This window comes from Carya illinoinensis, chromosome 1, assembly GCF_018687715.1.
Source record: "Carya illinoinensis cultivar Pawnee chromosome 1, C.illinoinensisPawnee_v1, whole genome shotgun sequence".
Classification (NCBI taxonomy): Eukaryota; Viridiplantae; Streptophyta; class Magnoliopsida; order Fagales; family Juglandaceae; genus Carya; species Carya illinoinensis.
Genome location: NC_056752.1, coordinates 2,448,201 through 2,475,471, shown reverse-complemented (window position 1 = coordinate 2,475,471; position 27,271 = coordinate 2,448,201). Strand labels below are relative to the sequence as shown.

Genomic DNA, 27,271 nt, shown 5'->3' with positions numbered 1-27,271 from the left:
GAAAGAAAACGAGCTGTAGCCATTAAGAAAAGTTATTCCAGTACTCCAGACAAAAAGCTCTACCAACATTGAGAGAGAGAGAGAGAGAGAGAGAGAGAGAGCTTTTGTTGTATTTCCTTAACCTAAACTTCCCCCAAACAGACGGAAATTACAAAACCCTATTCAATCAGACACAAGTATCTTCCTTTTCATGACCCTTTTATACCTAGAGTTTAGACAAAGAAATCTACCAATCCACCAAAACCAAGTGAAAATAGAAGACAGCTGGGCACTAGCAAATTACCAACACCACCGAATACAACCAATTAAAGCAACAAATTAACAGGCAAAAACAGTCAAACAGTACAAGTTGGTTTCCATTTAAATGGTTTCATTCAAATTTACTTTCATAATCTGGCTAATTAAAATTTAAAAATAACTAAAACAAGCAAAGAGTCGGTAGGGGAAGAGAATCATATCAAGTTGGTTGACGTTCATGTCTGGTTACTTTGACAACTCTGGTTTGGTTCGCACTTAACCCTCATACAATACCGATATATCATTCATTCATTCATTAGCTTGAACATTGCCGCACAGAACAAGCAACCACCTGCGCCCACTGTTTCAACCTTGTCTTCACCGTCTGAGGATTATCACCTTCACCAATCGATTTCCCGGAAAGAACAACAATAAGATTTCAGCACCACATAAATATATAAACATATATGTTTTCGATAAGGAGATCTATGCATTGCTATATATATACAAACAAATAGCTATAAGCCTATATGATCATTGCGCTAATTTCACGTGTATATAGTAACTAACACGTTGAGATGAAACAGATGGTAAATCTAATTAATTGGTATAATATGAAGGAATTCATATTCATGGAATCAGAAGTTTTTGGTTAAAAATGATGGCTTTAAATTTAAGGTAACACAAAAAAATATGGAGGAATTCATGAATACATGACATTTACCTGGGCCGAAAAGGTTGAGGGGACTACCGAGGGGAGACGGAGTGCTGTCGCACTCCGACGCCGTGGACGAAGACGGCGGAGTGGTGGTTGACTTGGAAACGGTGTCGTTGTATTGCTTGTTGACGGCGTAATAGAGGCCCAGAGCGGGCAAAGTATCAGACAAGCGCTTATAATCCACCTCGGGCGAAGGCGAGTCTTCGAAGCCGAATCCCAACTCGATGCAGGCCTTGAGCTCGTCAAGATCCTCGTCGGTAACGCTCTTGCTCCGTCGGTTCTTGCTGTTTCCCCTGCGCCGGAGCCACGCCTCGTCGCGGTAGGCGTCCGGGGACCACGAGTGCTGCTTGTAAAGAGGAGATATCATCGGCGGTTGAGCCAGCGACGGCGTTTCCGACGGTTGAGGTGGCGGTGGCGCGTGTGGCCGATACATGGGGGCGGCGGAGACCTCGAGCACAGCCCCTTGGGCGGGCATGTGCGGAGGTCTGAGGACCTCGGGCGCTGGGTCTGAGAGCGCTATGGCTTTTTCCTTATTCTGATGAAATGGTTGGGCATTGGCCCTTGGGATATATGGAAGCGGACGCGTTCTCAAGGGAAGGTTGTGGTGTGAATAGCAGTGGGCCAGTGGGGTCGGGTATGACTTAGCCGTGGTTGGTCCGAGTCATCATGATCTGTCGTTTAGCTTTGCTTCAGTTTTTCTTTACCTTCCTTTTTCCTGGAAAGTCATATATATTCGTTTGCTTGCCGAGAAAAATTAAGACACAAATGATTTAATTATACACGTCATAATTTAGGAGTCTTCTGGAAGTTAATAGGTGGGAGAATTGGCTGTACAGTTGTAGCCAGACATTTATATTCTATCCACATTTCTTTTTCCTTTTATTATTATTATTATTATTATTTTATCAACACAGAGTTTCATAATATCTGCTGAATGTATAATTAATTAACCTCGACAAAACGTAGCTAAATCGTATATATATATATTTTTTTTCTTAGTTGCCAAACAGAAGATATAGGAATATACAAATTACATGCACTGTAATTTTCCAAGGCTTCGTGGCGAAGAGAAATCCAGTCAAACAAATTAAGAGAATGGAGACTTTTTGCAGGAGATGACAGATCAAAGACAGATCCGTTGAATAAGAAATACAAGACCATCATAAAACGACCCTACATGATCAATCAAAATTGAGTTGAAAATGGAAGACATTGGACTTTTAAATTTCTTTTAAATAAAGCATATACTGTATTGATGCTTGGGTTCCATTTCCAAAATAATGAAAGATAATGGAGGTGATGCCGTCACGAGTCTGCTTATCATCTACTAAGGCTATATCGCAAAACCTAAATTAATCAACGTATGTAGACCGCCACAAGTAATCGTGTCCCAAAAGTTCAGGTGGGCGGCCGAAGTGGCGGCTACCTTGCTGTTGCTGCTTTACTCGGACATATTTATTAATTCTTGTTTACTCGACAACTTGACAAAACATGCTTTCGTTTTAGTGCAAAACAGGGAATTTTTTTGGGATTGCTCTCTCTCTTCTCTTTCTTCTAAGGAAATGATATGATACCGTTCCTTCTTCAAGGGAATGATCGTCGATCGATATGATATGTACAAGGCAAGTTACATGCATGTTGCAATATGAGACCAGGTCGAGGCTGCCAACAATTGGCACTCCAATACATTTCAGGATCTTCCCATCTTTAATTCATATATAGAAACGAGTGTTGCACGTAAAAAAATAGTAACTTAATTTGCGTCGTGTCTACATTTATTGTGCTTGGCTATCCTCCAATAATCATGTAGCCACTTTCTCATATTGGATATTAGCCAATAACTCTAGTTACTTTATAAGTTTATGGTTCAAATTAAATCATGTCAATTTATAAATTTTTTTTTATATAATTTCTTTGTAATTAGATTATTTCTCTAATTCTAGTTAGGGGTGGTAATATGTTACACGACCTGTTAACCTAACACAAACACGACACGATAATAGCAGGTTAGGGTTTAGTCTTAATGGGTTCGGGTCAAAACGGGTTGAGACACGATTGCTTAACGGGTTGATAACGGGTTAACCCGTTATGACACGATAAGAAAATTAAAATTATACCCTTATATCTAAAAGTAAAATTATTATAATTTCAATTTCGATATTTTTATTGTTGGATTGTAATTTTAAACTTGTAGTTAGCTTTATAATTTTTATAAATATTGTGATTTTAAAATTTATATAAAATTCTACTAAATTTAATCAGATCAAACTAATTAATTTCATATCTATTCAACCCATTTACATAAATAATTTGAAATGAATCGTATTGTATCGTGTTAACCTATTTTATAATATTTACTACTGGGTCAAAACGGGTTGACACGACACGACCCGTTATGTTAATGGGTCGTGTTAGGGTTTGAGATTTTGACACAATAAGCTTAACGGGTTAGGTTAGGGTTGAGCTATATAGTATAATATATATGCTTTGATATGACACGAACACGACCCGTTAACACGATTTGACACCCCTAATTCTAGTATTACATTTTTCCTCTATTCTTCTTATTGTAAGTTACAAATATAGGAAATTGAAATTGACCACTCGTATTTGCATCCACTCTTTGTTATTGAGTACTATCTACCAAATGGACAAAAAATAACATTAGATATAGTTTTAAAGAATGCAAACTCGCATATTTCTTTTGAAAAAATTGACCTTCACACTAAAAAAAAACTTAATTTTTTATGTGAATCTCAAATTTTTCTACTTTTTTTTAGAGAGGACGCGTTGAATTTGCAAACTTTAGAACTATATAAATCGTTTGGCCTCGATCAATGTGTTTGCATGTAAGCCGAGAAATAAAAAAAAAAAAAAAGTGTGTTGCATGCATTGTTACAATGCTCGTTACAAATTGTTTTCGGCTTTCAAAAATGAAGACTACCATTTGCTGAAATCTCTATTGAATGGATAATACTACTAATTATTTATTTTTTCAACATTCATGATGTGATATTAGATGATTATAGACTATTTATTATATTTCACTTGTAAACTTATAATTTAATATCACATTATGGGATAATAAAAAAATAGATGATGAGTAGATTTTTTCTTATCGAATACATGCCTACATCCATTTAGTATGGTTGATGCGTGATTTTTGGGATTAAGGGTTTGTTTGGCAGCATAACTATTCTCAAGTATTATTATATATTCTCATATATTTTCTTCTCAAGTATTATTCAAATACAAAATATTTTTAATTGCAAATTTTTAACTTTTTTATTTAATCATTAATTAATAATTAAAACTTTGTTAGACTTTCAAATAAAATAAGAAAAATAATACTACTTTTTCAAAATTTAAAATAAAAATAATATTAAAAAGTTATCTTCAAATAAAATTTTAACTTTATAATATTTTTATTTAACTTTTTTTTCTTTTAATATTTCTTAAAATTTAATAAAATATCTTAATTCAAATCATTTCATTACTATTAATAAATATATTGAAATATTCTAAATATTGGAACTTAATTTTAGTGAAACTCATATACTTAATTTTAGTGATTTTTTTCTTTTTTTTTTTTCAAATTTTGTAAATGGGAAGATATGGGCCAAGAAGTTGGGCCTATTACTACCTAAATGGCTAAATGCAGCCCACATAAGACGGATCCAATCGAATTGTGGCATGGACGGTCCAGATTCAAAGTTGACCGACATTCATCGAACAAATCGAGGAAGCCGGGTACAAGATACTGTGCATTGCGCTCACTCCAACACGCGCTAGGGTTTCGTTTCACCCAGCGAATAACGTAATCGTAATTGAATCGAGGCAGATAGAGAGAGAGAGAGAGAGCGCGAAGATGTGGCACGAGGCGAGGAGGTCGGAGAGGAAGGTCCACGACATGATGGACGCGGCTCGGAAGCGAGCGCAGAGACGAGCCGTGTTCTTAGCTAAGCGGCGGGGCGATCCTCAGCAATCGATCCAGGCCCTTGGCGCTCGCTCCCGAGTGTACCGGGATGATGCCCTCTACCAGGCCACTCAGGACCAGCAAGGCCTGTAAGATTCATAGTAAAATTGCCCTTTCCCAATTGAAATATTGCAGGAATTATGGTGTGATTTGGAATCGACTACGACTCTTCGAAATCAGATAATTGCGTGTTTCTTATGTCAATAATACAAGCTTTAGATGATAATTATATTTTTAGACGGATCGGAAGAAATGAATTTGGAGTTTTATTTTAAGATTAAACTTGGATTTTGCCATTAAATTTTAGGTTTATTCTATATTTACATTTTATACATACTGATCAGTTAGAAATCAGAATACCGAAGGTTCACAACGGTTTCTGTTTGACGAAAGTTGAATAAGAGTCAAAGGGTGCACTTTTGTTTTCCCTTCAATTCTCAAGTTTCATCATATTTTTTGTTAATTATCATTAATGCCATCTATTCTAAAGTTCTATATACCTTCTATCACAGGATACCTTGGAATGGGAAACAGGAAATTTTGATTGATAGGTGCGATGTTTCTCCTACGTTTTTTTTCTTTTGGGCTAAAATTCATCTTTCTACTGTCACTTTTCTTGACCGATATATTAATATTAGATGCTTCTTCTTTATAAGCAGATTTGATGGCCGTGCACTTCTGGATTTCATTCGGGATTCTGGGTCCCGACATTTTCGGGTTCAGGAGAAGTCTGAAGAAGAAGAAGAAGTAGAAGAGTTTGTTAATTTTGAGCGTTATCGGGATTTAATTAAGCACCGGCGTAGAGGATGTCGGTACTTTTTTATTTTTTATTTTTATATGATGTCTTAAATTCTGTAACATTTTGAATATATTTCTCAGTTTATACTTCTTGTTTAATGAAAAGGAATTACAAAAATATCATCCATCTCTTGGATCGAATCTTATGACTGGGGTTTAGTTTTAAACTTATTTGACAAGTGAAACTTTGTATATTAACAGTTACCGATGAGGAGGGTTTGCAACATGTAAACCAGGAGATGGAAGCGAAGGTTGTGGCTCCATTTATATCAGACAGGTTTGCCTCTACTTTTTTTTACCCCATTTTTTGTTGTCAGTTAAATCTTGCTTTCTATATTTTCTTGTAAGTAATTAATGCTCTGTACATTTGATAACTAAGTAATTTCAGGCATGAAACTATGGAATGAACTGAGACCAGCGTGTATAAAATGTTCTAAGGCTGAATTAAATATCGACTACACATCACTGATCAAAAAGAAAAAAATATTGACTTCGTTGTATAGGTTTCTGATTAATTCTTATGTTTGTATAATATTATGATGTTAAACACCTGCCAATATGTGATAATCTAGCATTAGAGAAGTTTTCTCTAGTTTGTTAAAGGAATTAACATGTTGGAAAAACTTGAAGACTATGTTGTCTGGATGGAAGCGGCTTTACTTCTCAAAAGGAGGGAGAGTAACTCTCATCCAAAGTACCCTTTCTAATCTCCCAACGTATTTCCTTTACTGGTGGGGGTGGTTATTCGGATTGAAAAGCTATTTCGAGCCTTCTTGTGGGGAGGCATGGGTGAGGAAAATAAATTTCATCTTGTGAATTGGCAAAAGGTGTGCAGCCCGAAGAAGTTCGGAGGATTGGGGATGTGTAACTTGATCACTTTTAATAAAGCTTTACTAGGAAAGTGGTTGTGGAGATTCCAATTGGAAGGGACTTCGTTGTGGAGAATGGTCGTGGGGAGGAAGTATGGGTGTGAATTGTGTTTTTTTTTTTTTGGGGGGGGGGGGGGGGGGGATGTTCTAAATGTGAGTCTTTGGAAATTTATCAAGAAGGGGTGGAAGGTGTTTGCTACACATATTAACTTTGAGGTCAGAGAAGGTACAAGAATTAGGTTCTGGTTTGACGAGTGGTGTGGTGATAGAGCACTATCTTCTGTTTTTCTAGGTGTTTTCAGATTGGCTGGAAATCAGCAGGCCGCTGTTTCAGATGTGCTGTGTTGAGCCAATGGTTCTGTGCATTGGAATATGATATTTTCTAGAAATGTGCAGGACTGGGAAGTTGAGGAGATGGAAGGTTTTTTCAGCTTGCTTTATTCAAGGAGGATAGGAGGTAATGGGAGCGATAGAATGTTGTGGAAACCTTCGGGGAGTAAAAATTCTTCTGTTAAATCTTTCTGTAAGGTGCTGACTGATTATCAGCCCGTTGTGTTTCCATGGAAGGGTATTTGGAGAGTTCCTGTGCCTCCAAAAGTTGCCTTTTTTATTTGGACCGCAGCTTTAGGAAAGATTTTGACGGCTAACAACTAAAACCTTGTTCATTTTCACCAAACATCTCATCTCATCTTACTTAATCATTATAACTTTTTCAAATTCCCATACAAAATAAAATAAACAATTCAATTTTTTCAAATCCCAATGCAAATGGAGTGGTGTTATATGTGCAAGAACAATGGCGAATCGATGGACCACCTTCTTCATTGTGAGGTGGCAAGGGAGTTATGGGATGGCCTACTTGGTAGAGCCGGGCTGTCTTGGGTTATGCCTAAGAGGGTGGTGGAGCTCTTAGCATGCTGGAATAGGCATCATCAGAATCCTCAAATGGCTGCGACGTGGAGGATGGCCCCTTTGTGCTTATTGTGGTGTATATGGATTGAAAGAAATGAGAGATGCTTCAACAACAAAGAGAGAGCGCAGGGGGATTTGTGGAATTTTTTTTGTACTTTCTTTGTTCAATGGCTTTCTGTTATAGTTTTAAAGGGAGGGAATGTTCATGAGATTTTGCTTTCTTTTCAGCTTTCTAGAATGTAACTAGGTGTCTCTTTTGTATACTTCCTGTGTACATGGGCTTTGCCTAGTTTTATTTGATCAATGATAATTCTTACTTATTAATAAAAATATTTTATGCATCCCCCAAAAATATTATTCATCATTAGTGAACACCACCGCTTAATTAAACCCCCAAAAAAGTTAAAACCACTTTTGCAAAACCTCAAAGAAACACTCTTCACAAAAGTTAGTTTCATTTGGGTTTGAGTTTTCACAGAGATTTAGAAAATGAGTTGTGCTGATTTTTCGAGATACATTTCATTGACGTTGCCAATTGAATTCTTATTTTTGTCTGTTTAAAGCTGTGGTCATTTGGGATGGGGTGATTGAAAAAATTGAAAGGAGGTTAGCGGGTTGGAAGAGGATTTATTTGTCTAAGGGGGGAAGATTATCTCTTATTAAAAGTACTTTGTCTAACCTGCCTACGTATTTCCTTTCTCTTTTTCCTCTTCCTGCAAGGGTTGAAAAGAGAATTGGGAGTTTATTTCGGAATTTTTTATGGGGTGGTGTTGGTGAGGAAAAGAAGTTTCATTTGGTTAGTTGGAAGAAAGTTTGTCAACCTTTGGATGGTGGTGGCTTGGGGATTAAAGATTTGAAGGTCTTCAATAAAGCTTTATTAGGTAAATGGCTTTGGAGATATCATTTGGAAAGTGAAGCCCTATGGAAAAATGTGATAGATGTAAAGTATGGAAGTTTGAAGGGAGGTTGGTGTTCAAAAGCCTCTAGTGGAGCATATGGGGTGAGTTTGTGGAAATTTATTAGAAAAGGATGGGATTTTTTCTCTAGTAATTTTAGATTGAAGGTTGGAAATGGTAAAAGAGTCCTCTTTTGGCATGATTTGTGGTGTGGGGATGCTGCTCTCAAGCTGGAATTTCCTGCCCTGTTCAGAATTGCAAGGGATCAAAATGCTGCAGTTTTTGATTCCTATTGTGTAAGCAATAATAAGATTGTTTGGAATGTTATTTTCAAAAGGGATATTAATGATTGGGAAGCGGATGAAGTTCAGGCTTTGTTGGTTAAACTTTACAGTATAAAGCTGGTAACTGATAGGGAGGATGGTATGGCATGGTCTTATGCTGGAAATGCTAAGTTTTCAGTTTCTTCTTACTATAGAGTTATGTCGAGTCATGGTAGTTGCGTTTTCCCATGGAGAAGTATTTGGAAAGTGAAAGTTTCCTCCTAAGGTTGCTTTTTTCTGTTGGGTGGCTTCTTTGGGCAAAGTTTTGACAACTGATAATCTTAGAAGGAGAGGACTGTTTATTTCTGATTGGTGTGTTATGTGCAAAAAGGATGGAGAATCTGTAAATCATCTTTTCCTTCACTGTGAAGTATCTAGATTCTTGTGGGATGAGGTTCTGAGTTGGACAGGTTTGCATTGGGTGATGCCCAAAGATGTGGTGGATTTAATGGTAGGATGGAAGGGTTTGAAGGGCTGTAAGAAGGCAGCGTCTGTTTGGAAGATGATTCCCCCTTGTCTTATGTGGTGCTTGTGGATAGAAAGAAATAGGAGATGTTTCGATGATAAAGAACGTACTTTGGAAGATCTTAGGGTTTTTTTCATGGGTACTTTGGGTTATTGGGCGAAAGTTTATGTAATGGTGGATAATTTCCTGAATCTGTTTTACTTTTTGGGTTTTTTTCTTTTTGTTTTCAGGAAGTTGTAGGTTTATCCTTTGTATACTTCCTGTGTACTTGGGCTTATGCCTATTTCTTCAATAAAATTATTACTTATCAAAAAAAAAAAAAAAAAAAAAAAGTTGTCAGGCCACCCAAATTATTTAAAATAAAAATGATTTAAATACCTTAGCAATGGCTTGCTTTTCTCCTTTTTAAAACTTCTGAGTCGTTTTTTTCTTTTTTGTCTAGCATGGTATTTTAAGACACAGATTGGAGGTTACTTCTGTGGTGTTCGGTGTGGGTTATTCATGGTCAAATTGCCTGTTTGTTTTTTAAGCCTAGATTTGAATTGATGAAGTTTGCTAACCTATTTTCATCACTTTGTTACGATGTGCTTTATTTCTAGTGTCCCATTCATAAATGTGGACACTGTTTCAAGGATATGTTGTCTTCATCACTTTGTGAAGCTGTGCACACTTATGCTTAAGAAATTTTTTTCTTTTGTTGTTTTGGGGGCTGAGGGGTTGAGATTATATGATTTTTGTATCTATTCTCTTTTCATGCAGATCTCAACCGCAACCTCCTGCAAGCAAAGGCTCTTATTCACAGGTGGGATTTTCTTATGAGGGGGAGGGGAAAGAGGAAGCCCATCTTTCTGATGCTGATGATAATGAGGATGATGATGAGGATGAAGAAGACGAAGATTTCAACAGTGATGATAGCAATGATGAAGGGATGGATATTATAGCAAAAGAATTTGGTGTAAAAAGGTATGGATGGCTTGTTTACATGGATAAAAAGGCTAAGGAGGAAGAGAAAAGGCAAAAGGAAGTTATCAAAGGTGATCCTGCAATTGTAAGTTTTGCACAAGCCCGTGGGCTGTTGAAGGAATATATATTATTTTGTACTGGATTTAACACTGCATGCATTTTATGGTTTTGAATATAAAATTCTTGACTTCTCTAGAGGAAGCTGAGCCGCAAGGAAAGAAGGAAGGTTTCTCAAATAGAAAGGGAGAGAGAAACAGAAGTTGCACGAGTGACTGGTGCCAGAGTGTTCCATCATGATCCATACCGGTAGAAAGTGTTTTCTGACTTCTGTTTCCTAGTGTTGCAAATGATGACACTGTTATGCTTTTTATAGCAGTGTTTTCTCTATTAATGCAGGGAGCCTAGACGAAGTCCAACTTATGAAGCTTATCCTCGCTCTAGAAGGCATGCACTTAGAGTTCTGTTTGGAAGTTGAATTTCTGGTTTAATTTCATGTAAAAGGAATAGTTTACACACTTGATTCTAATTATTGTGTCCGCAGATCAAGATCACGGTCGTATTCCCCATCATATTCAAGGCGTTATGTTCGTGGCGGGCATTCTGATGATGTTCATCGAAGCAAACCAAGGACACCAAAAATAGAGTACATTACTGAATTTGGGGGCTCCGGTGATGGGAATGAACTGAAGCTTGAACGATTTTCTCCACCCCCATCTCCACCATCTCAGGCTGACATGTTGAACCGGTCGGCGCACTCGACCTTTAATTCTTGCAAAGATAGATTCGACAATCTTTACTCTGCTGCAGCTTATCCCCCTTTTGTTGCCCGAGGCAAACTTTTCTGGTTTAGAATAGATCAGGCTTAGGGTTATCAGCGTACTGCCAGAGGAAGAGAGAAGGAAGCTTCCTTTTTGAAGCTTATTGTTTTCCTTGAAATGGATTGTTATAGAAAATCTTCTGACTTGCATGGAACCAGTGATATGGGTGTCCCTAATACTACTACTTTTGTGCAGGCCATCATCCGGTCGCATACTTGAGGCGCTTCATGTTGATCCTGCATCTAATGTGTCTCTTGATAAGGAAAAGAGTGCTAAAGTTTTGAAACCAGCAGTAAGGTATCTCATGGTGTCCGCGATAAGATTTCTTTATTTCATTTTTTGGCAGTGTCTTGAGTAGTTCAAGTAGATAAGCATGTCCATGAGGAGGTTTCATAACTTTGTGATTCTTTGTGCTCCATATCTTCTCATTTATGTTTTATTTTTACATAAATTTAGAATTATCACTCTTCTCAACTTGTTTTGTTTCCTTTTCACAGCACAACTTCAGCAATAGCAAAGTTAAATAAGGCAAGTACCTCTGGGGGGACTTTAAAACAACAACAGGGGGAGAAGAAGGAAACTCCTCAAGAACGACTTAAAAGGATTATGAGCAGGCAGCTGAACAAACAAAGTATGAGCCAGATTATCTTAATCTATGCCATCAGAAGACAGACACTGGTAGACAAAAACAAAAAACTCGTCGAAAAGATATTAACTATTGTGTAACTAATTCCTTTTGTAGTTAAAAAAGATACTGCTGCTGAAATGGCTAAAAAACGTGAACAAGAGCGCCAGAGGCTTGAAAAGCTTGCCGAAACAAGTCGCTTAGGTCGATATGGGCATCGGAGCCGCAGCCGCAGCTACAGCCGTTCTCCTTCAAGGTAGTTAAATTTATAGTATACTGTGCATGTGGGACCTATGCTTTTTTAAACTAAATGCCACTTATGGAGAGTGCCAAATCTTCTTTTCATTTTATTTTAGCAAGTGTGGCTAACATTGTAAGTACCATAAAGCATAGACTTGTCTCCTTCTCAAACTTGATAAATTCACCTTGGATTAATTTTGCTTTGGGGTTGCATATGCAAGTATTATTATGGACAAATGCTCTGTTTACTGCAGAAGATACAGGCATAGTAGAAGTCCAAGTAGAAGCAGGAGTTCCCGAAGATATTATTCTCGTTCTCGTTCTCGTTCCCATTCCCCCACCCGGTCCCGTTCCCGCTCCCGCTCTCACTCTTACTCCCGTTCTCCAAGGTTCACTGTTATCCTGTTACCTTGCAGACTAGACTTATTTGTACAATTTCTGGTGCCTGATTCCGAGAGCTAATATTGCAGGGTAAGAAGCCGTTCCAGATACCGATAGAGATATTTCTGTAAAGATGGCAGTCAAGGATTTAGATACTGTGCATGGAGGCTTTTGTATCCCCAAGAATGTAACTAATGGACAGCATTTCCCTGGTGCTTATATTGTTGGGTCTTGTTACTGTGAGGGAATATTAGGTAGCATGAATACTCGACTCATTCACAATCTCTTCCTTTTTTAGGCTTCTATTGGTTGGTTTGCTAAATAACGTGTATATATAACATCGATAGCAAGTAATTTTGATGTGCTGTGTTGTATCTCACGTTGAAATCGAAAGCCTTTATGGAAAACCCAGAGGTGCTCATATACCACATCTGCACAAAATGCGACACCTCGTGCGAATGCCGGTAGAGATTCTGATTAAAGCCAGTTTGGAACTTTATTATAGGGGTGTGGTAAATACATGAGGGTGGTGGGACAGTAGTGGTTTCTGAGTGGGAGCACTGAGAAGACACCAGTGCTGGTGGTCTGGCTGCGTTAGTTGCTGCAGTGCCGCCTAGAGTGTAGCCTTCCTGTTCAAGACCATTACTTTGTCGATAAATGACCGAGTTATGGTGGTGGAGTATCATTATTCAATGACTAAACCCGTCGAACAGATTGATAGGACAGGGCTTCAAGGCCAGGAAACATGAAAAAAATTGGCTGTGTTGCGCGTTGCAGTGGAATGACCTAATGAGTTTTGTGATCATCGTTTTTATACATCACATTTAATTTTTAATTTTTTTTTCGAGTTATTTTATTTATTATTCATATATTACATATTTGATAAGAGAAAAAAATAAAATAAAAAAATAAAAAATTATATGTAATATACGTCAAAGGGCAGTGGGGTGGACCCATTTTTGTGTTCAATAAACAAATATTCACATTGGTTGATACAAGTAAAGGTGGACTGTTACGGCCCGTGCCATGTTTTTTGGGTATTTATCTAACATTTCTATAATTTGGAGAAAATAGAAATAAAACAGTTTATTTATGATGCGGCAGCAACACACGCATGCTACGAATAGTTATGAACTACTCAGGTATTGTATAATCTTTTTAATAAAAGTAAATTTTATTATTAAATAATTTTTTTATATAAATTTTGTATTTATTTATTTTTTTAAAATAATAACTTTGTACACTCATAATTATAACTATAATAGCTCGTTGTCGCGTAGAAGTGGAAACACTCAAGACTTCTTTTTAGGAAACAGTAATCAGCAGTAAAAAAAAATTTAATTATAAACGAGTCTACGTATCAATATGTACATATTTAATATAAATGGTTAAAAAGTCAGACTTTAATTAAAATGATACCAATTTAAATTTTGAATATAAAAATAATAATTTTGGTACGTAAATTCGTTTATACTTAATAAAACTATTTGAATAACTACGTATAAATCCCATAAAATACTCTCGTGTCTCAGTCCAAACTCTTACACAAGAGTTATTGGTTATGCGTGTGTATTATCGATAGACAGGTACGTACGTAGCAGAGATCAGGTAGCCTCAAAAAACGGAAATGCTACGGTTCGATGTCAGGACAGTTTGGCAACTCGGACAAGGTCACAGTCTCAGAGCTATTCTTCTTTCTTTGAGTCTGGATTGGAGATGGTAGGATTGGAAAATGATATAGTTTACTGTCTTCTGCAACACATCTTTCAATCTTTCACTGGACATCCAGCCATCCCTAGTGGTTGTGGATTTCTGGATGCAGAGGGTGCTTCAATTCAAGTGCCAATGAATTTTGGGCACGCTTTATGTCAGAGATGAACTTCTAATTTAAAAAAAAAAACCAAAGACATGTAATTTGTTTATTGGACACTTGAATGTCATGTTCATCATGTTGAGTCACATCTTCAACAATCTCAATGTTTGATTATTCTTTGAATGTGTAGTCTGCATCCTCTAAGATGCAATTATTATTATTTGCTCATCATCTATCTTTTGGTCAAAATAAATTGATAAAGAATAAAGCTAAGATAGGCTTGGATTGGATTAAGGTAAGAATTATCTGATTGCCTAAAAAAAGTAAAATAATAATGTGATAATTCATTAGTGCAGGCCTCAATCGTATCAGGAAAGAGGACCCTTTGAAGCAACATTATTGACAAAAAAAGAAAAAAGGTTCTTTTGTTTGTGGGTGTGTTTTGCCATTGGCTGGTTGTTTGAAAACTTTGATCAGTATTTTCCATCTGTGGAAATGAGCAAAAAAGCTGAAAAATTATGTTTCAAGCCGGCCGCCTGATCATCAGTGCTGGCTACTGTAGTAGGATGTCATGCCCTTGAGGGCAACAGTTTTCAAGAAGTGATAGCTAGGCCATGGCTTTTCCATTCTACCTTATAGGATTCTGATTATGATATCCTTGTCAACCCACACTACATAATTAATACCCAAAAAAGTCATAATTGTTTCTTAGATTCTGCCTGAGCTTAAATTTGGCAAAATACATGTATCTTTACAGACCCTCAATTACTGTATTGTCCATGGATGACCTTTGAATCAACCTCTATTTTTTTTAAGAATGAAGCTAAGCATTGGTTCGAGCCCATAATTCTCGATTTATATAGAAAATAACTGCAAAAAATACATAAATGGTGTTTTGAATCAAGCGGTTGAGTTCCTTCAATGCGATGAATGGTTGAAGAAAAGACCACAAAGAGCAGACTGACAGAGATGGAAAAGGTTAATAAAATCTCGAAATCTAGCTGCAAATGATCAAAGTACGCCTAGTTGTAATAATATTAAATATTTCTTTTTGGGAGGGGTGCCTTTTTAATCTTTTTGCAGCTCTTTGGCATCGCTTGAAGCGCAAGGTATATATCTTTACGTTCCAGGTTCTTTTAAAGCTGCAAAACCCATCAAATTTACATCTACAAAAACCCCACTTTATTCCATTATCCGTATTGCACGCACGCATCTCATGTCTCCATGAAAGCGATGGATGTTCCTCGATCACTCTGCCTTTAGCCCTGCCTGGCCTATACATTATCACCTTTAACTTATTCCTCTGGCCTAGCTCGCTCTTTCCTACTGATCATATAGAGATCTGAAAGTAATCTTATAAAATACTGTTACCACCACACGAGCGGCCGGCGCCGATCGACTTTATAGCTAACGTTTAGCTTCACAAGTGGGATTCTAAATATTTACAGTGTATTTAAATTTAAAATAGGGAGATTTAAATCCAACTTGTAAATTTATATTGTTTAATGTATAGCGTTACATCTATTTTATAATAAAAAAGAGTTTTAGGTATTATATCAAGTCATAGTAAATTTCTTATAAGATGTATTTGTAAACCAAGCATTTCCTTTTATGAGAAGAGTTCGTCTCAGCTAACCGAAAACTGAAGTTGGAGGTGGGATGTTTGAACCACAGATATGGTCCTTGGTCACCTTGCTTGATAATGGCTGCATGCAATTAGGCAGATATTAGAGTGGACCTCCTGCTCTCTAATTAAAATGGCTTTAGCCGAAAGATTCCATAATGTGTAGTCGGCAATTAAGCACATTCTTTTGCAATATTCTCGCTAATCCAAGGATAAACTATGAAGAAACCAATCCATTTCTTAACAATTATGCATGTTTTACCTAATATTCCTAGAAACCTAGCAAAACCCACTTATTTTTAAGGAAGAAGAATTAAAATATGTTGGATCGAAGGTGAATGAATGAATCACATGGGATGGTGCGTGTATATATCCTAGCTGCTTCCTGGTTATTATATACAAACTTTCAATCCAAGAGTCTATATTTTAAGATGGGAGTTAGGTTAAATCCTTACCCTACAAAATGATTTTATTCTTCTAAGCATGCGTTTTATCTTTATAATGGTATTATATTTTCATCATAATCATCTTTGATCATCACTTTCAAAATTCCCTTCATTTATTTAATCATCCAGTCCGGTCTATATTTGAGGCTAGATCTTAGTTCCAATATGATATTCTACCAGTACTTTCTATCTCTCTCTCTCAAACATCATTGTGACATCACCTTAATTTGTTCCTACCAAAATTTGAGTCAACCGGAGGATCATGCCAAAACATTGTATTACTAATATAAAATATCTCTTCCTATCAATTAGACAAGTAGTGATTTCATAGCGCCAACAATTAAGAGAACTGAGAAGGGCGGGTGATGAGTTGTGTTGTCCCATCAAATTATAATTCATGATCCTCTTTCTCTGGCGTAGGGGTGACAATATATGATGCAACTCGTGAACTCAATACAAACACGACACAAAATTAGCAAGTTTGAATAATTTGATACTAACGAGTTCAGTTAAAATAGGTTGAGTACCCGTTAAGACGATTTATAAACGGGTTAATAACAAGTCAATCAGCTTAACTTATAATCAATCCATTTTGACCCGTTTAGATTTTATTTCAAAATCACAATTTTATTATTGTTAAGTGTATTTCTCAATATGTTTATGGTTTTATTGTTAAGATTGTAATTCTAAACCTATGCTCATATTTTTTGTTGTATAATTTGTAATATTAGTTTTATTATTAGTAAAAAATTGAAAAATATTGATACATATATATATATATATATATAATTTTTAAGATATTGTGGCTACTAATAAATATATATTATAACTTTTATGTAAACTTATGTTAATTAGGTCAAATGAGTTATGCATGTTAGTCCAACCAATTTACATGAAATGAGTTTAAATAAGTCGTGTCGGACTAACATATTTCAATTAATTATTAAACGGGTGACACAGTATGATCCATTATTTAAATGGGTTGGGTTAGAGTTATAAAGTTTGATTCATTTAATTTAACGGGTCGGACTTGGATTGACTTATATAATCGAATGTTCATGATTTGACACAATATGAATGCAACCCAAAAATACGAACTGTACATGTCACCCCTGGCTCTATCTCCACGTCGATGATATAATGATACAGGGGAGGGAATAAATTTAGAAAAGACGAAATTTACATTAAGTCACGTTGGAAGGGAGGGTCGTGTCTTTTGGAGAATTGAAAGGGCAGACACTGTCCGTGAGAGATGCCAAACTCATGGATGCCAACTCTCTGGTCGGTGCAAAATTACCTCCTTGATCGAAGCCCCAATCGATCAACCCTAATTTCCTCGGCCCTAATTTGCACAACCAATTGGTTTAATGTCAGGCCATGTAGTAGATCTTCTGTTGGTTTGCATCGAAATGCCAAAACGAATGAGATTGTGAGGGAAGACTCTATTCTCCTTGCGGAAAAGGGTTATGATTGAACAGAATAGAGATTTGTTCACAATTTGATTTCGTCCCAAAAAGATCTATTCTTTATAGTCAGTGAATATTTGAAGGCAATTTTATTGCAGCGACTAACTTTCGTCGTAAAAGGATAATTTTCCCACAAAAACACTCTCGTAGTTGGGCATGTCACTGCAACAACTCATTTCATTTTCCACAAACAAGTTTAGTCTAATAACACAAGTATTTCTCACTACGCTTTGTTGTGGGAAAAGAACTCGTGGCAAAAGACCCATTTTGTTGTGGTGATATTATATATAGAGTACCCAAAAAAAAAAAGTGAATTTTATTGGGTTAAGTAACTCTGTACCCCCTAAACTACCCGGTTTTTTTAATACTTTTTATTACCATAAAGTATTAAAACTAACACATTACATCCACCAACTACTGTCGACTATATTTAAATACCACCCTCCATTTTAATGGAAGCAACCATGATCAATATATGATCCAGCGCTAGAGCTACAAAAATCTCCAAGGATTATATATATATGTTAAACTCTATGTGACGATCATTATTAATGTTTTATGTAGATCTTAGTATCATTAATGAGGAAGTGGAACTTTTCTTACAAGGGTAAATCATATATTCCTTTGTTGGTGGTATTTGGTGCATTATTGATGCCGACCTCGAGATATCTCTCAAGGGTGAGATCCGAAGTTTGAATCCGCCATTAATCCTATCATCTAGAAATTAGAAAATGAAGTGTCATATTCATTCATTTTCTTAAGCAATTCAAAATTTCCTCCAACCGATTAACGAAGCGTACGTACATGTGTGCGCGCTTGATCTTTGAATAGGGCACCTAACTGAATTTATGATGAAAGCTTTACATATCATAACAAATCATGCCGACCCCGCCATGCATGCGATTTTCCTACATATATGTCATGTCCCTGATCTTCTACATGTAATTGCCAAAGAGAAGAGGATTGATTGCCTGACTAATCAGTGTTTAGAGGAACATAAATGTTGGATTGAGGAAGACAGGCAAGCAAAGTTGCCCACTACGTTCGATAAGAGAATATTCATACGGCCATGTTGTTAATTAATGTTAAATATGGACCCCTCCAACACCTTTGCCCACCAATGTTCCTAACTATACAAAAGACAACGGCATATATCCAACTACGCGGGCGCGGTACGTCTATATATATTGATCTATGGAGGAGAACTGATGCCCCAATTGGTTCCGATCCTCGTCGACACAACCATTTGGTGACATTTCCTAGAATTGTGTTACCTATGATTTGGATTGGAGAGACCCTGCTGTTTGATTTGTTCATTCACGCACGCATGCATGCATCCAACCAATTCTAATCCATTTTTTATTTGTAGCTCTTGTTGCGAGTTGATAGACCATGCACGCTTCTCAGCTTGGTCCATCCAAAGCCCCACCAATCTTAGCAGAAGTCTCTGATCTCTTTCTCAATAGCTAGCCTTCTTAAATAATTAATGGTACTGGAAAATTAGTTTGATTGAAAATAGGTGCATGAGGGTGGTGGTGGTGGTGGTCCAATAATCTCATGATATCACTTTCACAGAGTTTGGTGGTAAACAGTTATTGGGATTGAATCTTCGGGATAGCATTATCATGTGGACTGCTCATGTGATCAAGCCCTAGCCTGAATTCCCCATTCCGATTCCCGGCTAGGATAAGATCAATTTTTCTAGCACAAGTTACCGGCCAGCCATTCTTTATTTATTTTAAAAAAAAATGTTATATATATTTTTTGCTTCAGAGCAATTTTGCTATTCTTTATCATGAATTTGCAGGCTCATTGTAGTGCGAAAATGACTATTTCCTTACAAAATGGGTCTGTTTTAATCGTAAATAGTTATTCTCATCTTAAATAATCTGTTGCAAATACTCATTTTTCTTGTAGTGACATCAACAATAGTAATCAACTATCTAAAAAATTTTAAGTGATTCCCTATACCAACCACTTAAATGAAAAGTCAGTTAAAATGTGATATATCAACTGATATAAATAAATATGGTAAAATTACGAATAAGGAATATATGGCATATATCTCTTTACTTAATTTGTAAGTTTCTATTGCATGTGGTGATCTATATTGGAAACCTTGAAAAGTCTAAACAAGTCTCTACTTATTAATCGTCCATAAGATTGGTCATGTGGACGTTATTTAAGATTTTATATAATATTAATTGAGACATTGCAAGTGGATCGATGATCATCACAATTTGCTAATTAATTAATTTGCTGTGACAGTTGCATTATGGCATTAATTAGATCAATTGAACACTTAAAAGCTTATAATTATAAAAATATACCTCACAAATGAAGACCGATGTTGATCACCTTTTACATCTTACAGACCTATCTAATAATATATACATATACATATATATCGTGACCATGATAAACTCTCTCTCCTTTTCTTTTCTTTTTTTCCTGTGGATGAAAGGTCGACCGACGTTCAAGGCCGCTTTCACATGTTAGCTTCTTTTCATTCTATTTAATTTTTGCAAGTCAATCAGACATCTGATAACAATTAATCTCGTGGGGTCAGTTCATGAGAAGTAACACGTTATAACTTTTTGTCATAAGGTCACGTTACATATATATTATGTTATTTTTCATATAATAAATTATACATAAATTATTTTTAAAGCCATTTATTTCTTGTTAACCTTTGAATTAGATTATAATATATATATATATATATATATATTATATGCCGTCTTCATCATGAGTATATATTAGCACTTTTGAATCGATTGATCACTTCAGTCCAACTACTTAAATATTTATTACAGTGAAGCACTAAATTAAATCGTGAAAGCAGTAAAAGACATAAAAATTTAACCCAGCTGGCCTTAGATCTATTTGCTTTGTCCTTTTGATTTTTCATATATTTATGAAGAGTACGTACATATCTCAAATTAACTGGCATCTTATGCTTTATTCTTTGGAAACTTCAGCTTCCTCTCGTTTGCGCGCATGCATGCATGCCTGATCGATGCATCAGTACTACTACTTGACAACTTGCATGCATGCTAGCTGCTTTGTTTTATCGATGGAATATTCAGTACTGCTAGCTGCTCCAGAAAAAGAGATTTTAATTTTAATGAACTCTTTTCTTAAAATATGTGATCCCAATTATACTTCAATTTTGAAAACAAAAACTTAGTTTTAAATTGAACATTAATGCAGAGAGGTAGGGCGGTGTAGTTCCAACGTCGACCTCTCAACAATAACCTTTGAGGATGGAAGCTCGGGCATCCTGTGATGAGTATCATGATCTTAGCCTAGCTTTATAAATTTTTTCATGTGATCTTTATAAAATCTTCCTCATTATCCAATTGAAATCATATATATTAATTGATTGATTGTTTAAATAAATTGTAAAATAATTGTATTGATATCATCATTGTTCTAATTGTCACGCAATTAGTGGAGTGGAACTAGCAACCTTTATATATATATATATATATATGCTAAAAAAAACAACCTTAATTAGCAAAATGAGAATGTGGTGAATGGCATATGTACATAGGGTCTCTTTTCGGCCAAAAAGGTAGCAAACTAGGGAAGACCGACATGATATTTATTGAGATGGTACTTGGGATGAAAAAGATGAAGCCAAGTGTACCCTAACCTTGAGGAATAACTCCCAATCCAATCCTTATTTTATTTTTGACTACCAATAATTAGTTTGATTACATTTCTTTATTTGCTCATCTTTTTATTTTTATTTTTTATATGCTGTCAAGTATATAATATATATATATATATATATATATATCACAAAGGGGGAAAGAAAAAAAAGAAAGAAGAAAAAGATGTAGTTAACGTTAGAGTACAACTATGTAGCATGATGATTGTTGTGCTTTTGCTTTATCTTGCTGTCCATCTATACCAATGCATAATTACTTATGGGCCATACATTGCTCATACCAGACACTAAATTATTTAATAAACCATAAGCTTCGTTCATTGACTGGTTTAAGGAATTCCTAGACAAAACAAATGTTAATCAGATCATAATCTTACTTTCACTTTCCACTTACATCATGGTAAGTTTGGCGCCACCACTCCATCATCATCTCGACAACATGGAATAATCCCATAACTTCTATAAAGATTGATGGGTCTTAAAAAATAACATCATGCGGATAACTCGTCATACTTGGTTCAAGCAAAGCTGCCCAACGATGTCTGTCTACAAATTTTCATATGGAATTAATAAGGATGGGGTAGAGACCGAACTATTCACATTTATAAGCTATGAAAAAGAGTCGTTGCCCAACGACTCTTAACTGTAATTAACATTAAAAGAGAAAAACTAGCTTTTGTAATTATTTTAGTCATAGGAGTAACAAACGACTGTGAGTCAGTCAGTCAGTCAACATGGGGTAAACTCCCTCAAGGGGGTAATCAAGGGAAATCACTCAGGACTCGGTATAACGTCTCCGTTTCCGTTACCGATGCCCAAAATCTCAGAGTGGGCTCCAGCTTTTCCCCACCACTTCCCTCCTATATATATATCTCAAGCAACCTTCCTTCCCTTTGCATGCCATAGTAATCACTCTCTGGCTCTCTGTCTCACCCTCTTGAAAAGCACTCCGCTCCTGCACTTTTTCCTGTTTCTACTTCACAATCCCTACCCACAAACACAAACAGTTCTCTGCAAGAAAAATCTGACCCAAAAAGCACTGAACAAAACCATCGTTGGCAATATCAGAATCTCGTAATACGAAGACAAGACAAAACAAAACAAAACCAGCACAAAAAATCTCTCCTTTTTGAACGACAATGGTCGATGTTGACCGGAGAATTACCGGTCTGAATCCTGGCCATGTTGCCGGTCTCCGCCGACTCTCTGCTCGTGCCGCGGCCTCTTCTACCACTGCGTCCCTCCCTCTCCGCAACGGTCTCCTTTCGTTCTCTTCCCTGGCCGATAAGGTCATAACCCATCTTCGCAATTCCGGAATTCGAGTGCAACCCGGCCTCTCGGACGCCGAGTTTGCACGCGCAGAAGCGGAGTTCGGTTTCGCATTCCCTCCCGACCTCCGTGCGGTACTCTCTGCTGGATTGCCCGTCGGCCCGGGATTTCCTGACTGGAGAGCCTCTGGCGCTCGGCTTCATCTCCGCGCCTCGCTCGACCTCCCCATCGCCGCGATTTCCTTCCAGATCGCCAAGAACACGCTGTGGTCCAAGTCTTGGGGCCCCAGACCTGCAGACCCAGAAAGGGCTTTACGTGTCGCCCGGAATGCTCTAAAGAGAGCGCCCCTTTTGATTCCCATCTTTAACCATTGCTACATTCCTTGCCACCCGTGTTTAGCCGGAAACCCGACTTTCTTCGTCGACGAGAACCGGATCTTCTGCTGTGGTTTGGATCTCTCAGATTTCTTTGAGCGGGAATCTCTCTTTCGGAGCTCCGAGGCCGATCCTCAGGTTCTCAAAAGACAAAGATCCGTGAGCGAGAAATCGGCCGGGTCGTCCTCGAATTTCTCACGAAGGAGCCTGGACACGGGCCTTGCATCAGCCGGAGCGAGAACGCCACGATGGGTAGAGTTCTGGAGCGACGCAGCTGTCGATCGTCGCCGTCGGAACTCATCTTCGTCGTCGTCCTCATCTCCGGAACGGTTCTTTGAGATGCCCAGGTCCGAAATCCCGAAATGGGTGGAGGAATACATCGAACAAATAGGATCCGTTTTGAGAGCGGGCGGGTGGAGCGAATCGGATATATCCGAAATTGCACAAGTATCAGCCTCCGGATTCTTCGAAGGAGGAGAGATGGTTTTATTAGATAATCAAGCGGTTCTGGATGCTCTACTCCTGAAAGCGGACCGATACTCCGATTCGCTCCGGAAATCCGGGTGGAGCTCCGAGGAGGTGTCCGATGCGTTGGGTTTCGATTTTCGACCGGAGAAGGAGAGGAAACCGGTTAAGAAGCTGTCCCCAGAGCTGGTGGAAAGAATCGGTAAACTGGCTGAATCGGTATCCCGGTCATGAGATGCGTCATACGGTTCTTTTCCTCTAATCAATTTTCGTTTTTTGGGGGGTTTTATTTTCTATTTTCAAAAAAAATTAAAGCCTCGGGGTTTGGTTTTTCATCTTTGGGAGAAAAAAAAGGTAAAAAAAAAAAAAACAAAAAAATGAAAATACGAGGAAACGCGTTGTCGTACTATGTGAAACATAGCGTGTAAAAGATCAAAGTGTTGTTTATTGTTATTTTTATAGCAATTTGATAATTTTTTTTTTATATGTAATAACATAATAAAACTAATATATATTTATATATCGATGTTTTCATTTGTATATATTCCTTCTTTAATTTCCCTTTTTAATCGAATATAAAGGAACTACTGAAGCTTTAAGGACTCACTGTTGGAAGTGGGAACTCAAATAAAAAACGGTGACATCTTTTCAATTTTGATTCTCAATTGGATTGGAGACTCTTAGAATTGTGGAAGATGGTGTTGAGGAAATCTCTTCTTTCAAGAGAAAATTTAAGACAGGGATGGAGATGTTTTTTATTTTATTTCTTATATCACTTTATCTTCCTTGGAATTGGGGAAAAGATAGGGTTCATGCAGGGGAAATCTGACACAGAAACCTTCTCACCTTAGGATTTTTATTAAGGAATTTCATATAGTATCTTCATTTTCGATGTTATTAATGAATTAAAATTAATATTTACTTATTGTGATATATATCGTTTGGAGTGAATGTCACGAAGACTTTGGAGTAAATGTTATGGTTTGTTGAAGTGCCAGAGTAGATGGAAATGATGTTGGGAAGGCGGGTCCATAGGGCAGGGTTCGTACTTAGAGATGGGGATGGTTTGGAGGGTTGTGGCCGGTTTGCAAAAGTGAGGAGGGCTTCCACACCTTTTTTTTCTCCTATGATTTGTTTGGTATTGGATGTGAGGGTTGGATGAATGAGTAGTAGTACTTTCGGAGATTTTATTTGTTTTGGGTTTGGCTTTGAATAGTTCATTTTGAACACATTTGGGGGAGAGAGGCATCATCTTGTTTAGGTCCACATGTGGACGAGAACCATGTGTAAAAATAGAGACATTCTTAAAAATTTAATGTGGGATTAGTTTAGAGAAATGGGTTTTAAGTGGTTAATGGGTTTAGAGAAGTTGTTAGCTTGCAATTTTAGGTTGGTTCATTGATAATAGGTCCACATGTGGACGAGAACCATGTGTAAAAATAGAGACATTCTTAAAAATTTAATGTGGGATTAGTTTAGAGAAATGGGTTTTAAGTGGTTAATGGGTTTAGAGAAGTTGTTAGCTTGCAATTTTAGGTTGGTTCATTGATAATAGGTCCACATGTGGACGAGAACCATGTGTAAAAATAGAGACATTCTTAAAAATTTAATGTGGGATTAGTTTAGAGAAATGGGTTTTAAGTGGTTAATGGGTTTAGAGAAGTTGTTAGCTTGCAATTTTAGGTTGGTTCATTGATAATTTGATGCAATAATTTCCCCTTTTTTTGGGTAGGAACTTCAACATAAAGACACTTCCAATCCATACAATGCCCCATTTATTGAGCTAAAATTTTATGAATTCACTGAAAATTTACCTATATTTTTGTTTTGGGCAAAAATATATATCATAGGTAAAAAGTTTCTCCCTCAATGAATAATAAGAAAAGAAAAGAGCACTTATACAAAATAGAACAGTGATTTTTTTGACACCATTTCGTATTAATTTTGCGAAATGTCAGTGATTTTTAATCATTTGTGATTAGAAAAAGAGCTTGAAATATAAGGGTTTCAAATTCACAAACATTATTCATTAGATAGATTAATACAGGTTGACGATGACATTGAGACTCGGTCTTCTTTGAAATGATTATATATTTCTTCCTAAAGTCGTGCATTTCATCAAGTTTGTGAGCAATGAATCCATGATAAATGAAAACAGTGAATCAATCATGTATAGATATGAATTTGGAACCCATCATATTATCTGAAAAAATAAGGTATTTTTACACAATACGACATGAAGCTTTATGACATCTTACAAATATAAATATTAAAAAGAGGTAAAAATACATGACAAAAGATATTTATAATTTTAAAATATCTAATCTTCACGCACTCAAAAAATTTAAGAAAATTTAAAATTCACGTCATGAAATTAATTTTTATTAATAATTTTTATATTTTTTAAATAAAAATTACACAAAACTATACGTAACGTTACTCTCATTATATATTTATATTAAAACATTTATGATAATGAATTTTTTTCACCTTGTTTCGTAAATCATAAATCAGAAAGTTTTGAAACGCCTTGAGTAAGAGAGATTCTAACGTATTAGTGTACAGAGGCAGATTAATTTGTCTCTTCCGTGCAAGATTGGTGTCAGGGGTTTGTGGGCCTTTTCAATTGATGAACAGCAATAATGGGGCTGACACACAGCATTTTTATAAAAAGATAATCATAAATATTATATGTAATCGTTTTTACATATTTTTTAAATATTTTATTAATATGATTAATTATATAATTTTTTTAATATAAAATAAATATTTTAATTAATTATATTAATAAAATACGTAAAGGGTAAAGGATATACGAAAATAATTAACAACACAATCTCCCAAAAAACAAACTCTTACCAAAAATAATAAAATTCACAGCAACAATAAATGCTGCAACGGTCAGTGCCACCGCCCTCGTCTTACGGTTACCGTTGCTCTTGTCACCAAACGAATCCCCCTGCCCCGCGTTCACATCCTTCACGTTTAGGCACCGCAACTCATACAATATTAATGCAGCATGATGGGCCCCCAGTTGGATTAAAAATGGTCATGGGCTTCCCTTTTGACTTGCTGGTGTGTCTGTTCGCATATGAGGGCGCACCTGATTGGACAGCTTTTTCAGAAGGAATTTGTGGAGGGAAAATGCGGATATGATCAGAAAACAAGAAGTAATTCATCTTTTATCTATAGAAAAGGGAAAATGATCTGTGTAGTATCAAAGTAAGGTGTAGTTTGGACAGTGAGATGTGTGATGAGATGGTTTTAAATAAAAGTTAAATAAAATATTATTTTTTAATATTATTATTATTTTAATATTTAAAAAAATTAAATTATTTATTATATTTTATATAAAAATTTAAAAAAATTATTATAATAAGATGAAACAATTTTTTATATCCAAACTAAGCCTAAGTATGCAAGTTTCACCGTCTTTTTAAAAAAAGTAAAATACACTCTAGACTCATACGAGAGAAATCAATTTTTTAATTAATTTTTATTTTCAAATATATTGCAGAGAACTTATATATCATAAGATTGTATATAGGATTATTATAAAAAACTGAGTCCCGTTATGATGAAAAAGTACCGATATGTTTTTTTATTTTTTCCATAACTGTAAAGTGCATTGACACGCTGAACTTGCAAACTTTTCTTTACATGATTCGAACTCAAGAAAGCTCAGGACATATAAAACATATAGAATCACAGGCTGAGATTGAGAGAGCGGGCTGTAAAAGTAGTTCAAAACATTGAGGTTTGTCTTTTGTGTGGGGTGAGTTGGGATGGTGGGGGCGGGCGAGTTTGTGCGGATGAAAGGGTCGGTTTCTGATTGAACTAAAAAGAAGTGGGAGAGGAGAGGGGGGCAGAGTGTCTGTGTCTGTCTAGAAAGTGCGGCTACTTTTGTCATGCAAAT

The 27,271-nt window shown here is 36.3% G+C and overlaps 3 protein-coding genes across 4 annotated transcripts; 2 read left to right on the top strand and 1 right to left on the bottom strand.

Moving 5' to 3' along the window:
* Positions 1 to 279: 279 nt before the first annotated feature.
* On the bottom strand, positions 280 to 1,520 carry LOC122305582. Its single transcript, XM_043118178.1, has 2 exons — positions 962 to 1,520; positions 280 to 636 (listed from the first exon to the last, which is right to left on the bottom strand). The coding sequence occupies exons 1-2, from the start codon at positions 1,428 to 1,430 to the stop codon at positions 554 to 556; spliced, it is 552 nt and encodes a 183-aa protein (XP_042974112.1). The 5' UTR covers positions 1,431 to 1,520; the 3' UTR covers positions 280 to 553.
* Positions 1,521 to 4,712: 3,192 nt separating this feature from the next.
* Positions 4,713 to 12,629, top strand: LOC122305565 (CLK4-associating serine/arginine rich protein). Of its 2 annotated transcripts, none has more exons than XM_043118168.1 (13): positions 4,713 to 5,020; positions 5,444 to 5,482; positions 5,591 to 5,739; positions 5,931 to 6,006; positions 9,955 to 10,243; positions 10,355 to 10,464; positions 10,555 to 10,602; positions 10,700 to 10,903; positions 11,172 to 11,273; positions 11,474 to 11,607; positions 11,719 to 11,857; positions 12,099 to 12,230; positions 12,312 to 12,629. In XM_043118168.1, exons 1-13 carry the CDS (start codon positions 4,824 to 4,826, stop codon positions 12,337 to 12,339), a joined length of 1,647 nt encoding a protein of 548 aa, XP_042974102.1. In that variant the 5' UTR covers positions 4,713 to 4,823; the 3' UTR covers positions 12,340 to 12,629. The 2 variants fall into 2 exon arrangements, with proteins under 2 accessions (XP_042974102.1, XP_042974096.1); XM_043118162.1 differs by having other exon boundaries at positions 4,714 to 5,020; positions 12,096 to 12,230.
* A 9,468-nt stretch (positions 12,630 to 22,097) lies between these two features.
* Positions 22,098 to 24,007, top strand: LOC122305553. The gene has a single exon (XM_043118152.1). It carries the CDS (start codon positions 22,387 to 22,389, stop codon positions 23,587 to 23,589), a length of 1,203 nt encoding a protein of 400 aa, XP_042974086.1. The 5' UTR covers positions 22,098 to 22,386; the 3' UTR covers positions 23,590 to 24,007.
* The last annotated feature ends 3,264 nt before the right edge of the window (positions 24,008 to 27,271 follow it).

Coding starts and splice junctions, on each gene's coding strand:
- LOC122305582 (XM_043118178.1), bottom strand. CDS start 1,430: ATGCCCGCCCAAGGGGCTGTGCTCGAGGTCTCCGCCGCCCCCATGTAT. Junction 637..961: donor CCTCAACCTTTTCGGCCCAG/GTAAATGTCATG, acceptor CGATTGGTGAAG/GTGATAATCCTCAGACGGTG.
- LOC122305565 (XM_043118162.1), top strand. CDS start 4,824: ATGTGGCACGAGGCGAGGAGGTCGGAGAGGAAGGTCCACGACATGATG. Junction 5,021..5,443: donor ACTCAGGACCAGCAAGGCCT/GTAAGATTCATA, acceptor CTTCTATCACAG/GATACCTTGGAATGGGAAAC. Junction 10,603..10,699: donor GCTTATCCTCGCTCTAGAAG/GCATGCACTTAG, acceptor TTGTGTCCGCAG/ATCAAGATCACGGTCGTATT.
- LOC122305553 (XM_043118152.1), top strand. CDS start 22,387: ATGGTCGATGTTGACCGGAGAATTACCGGTCTGAATCCTGGCCATGTT.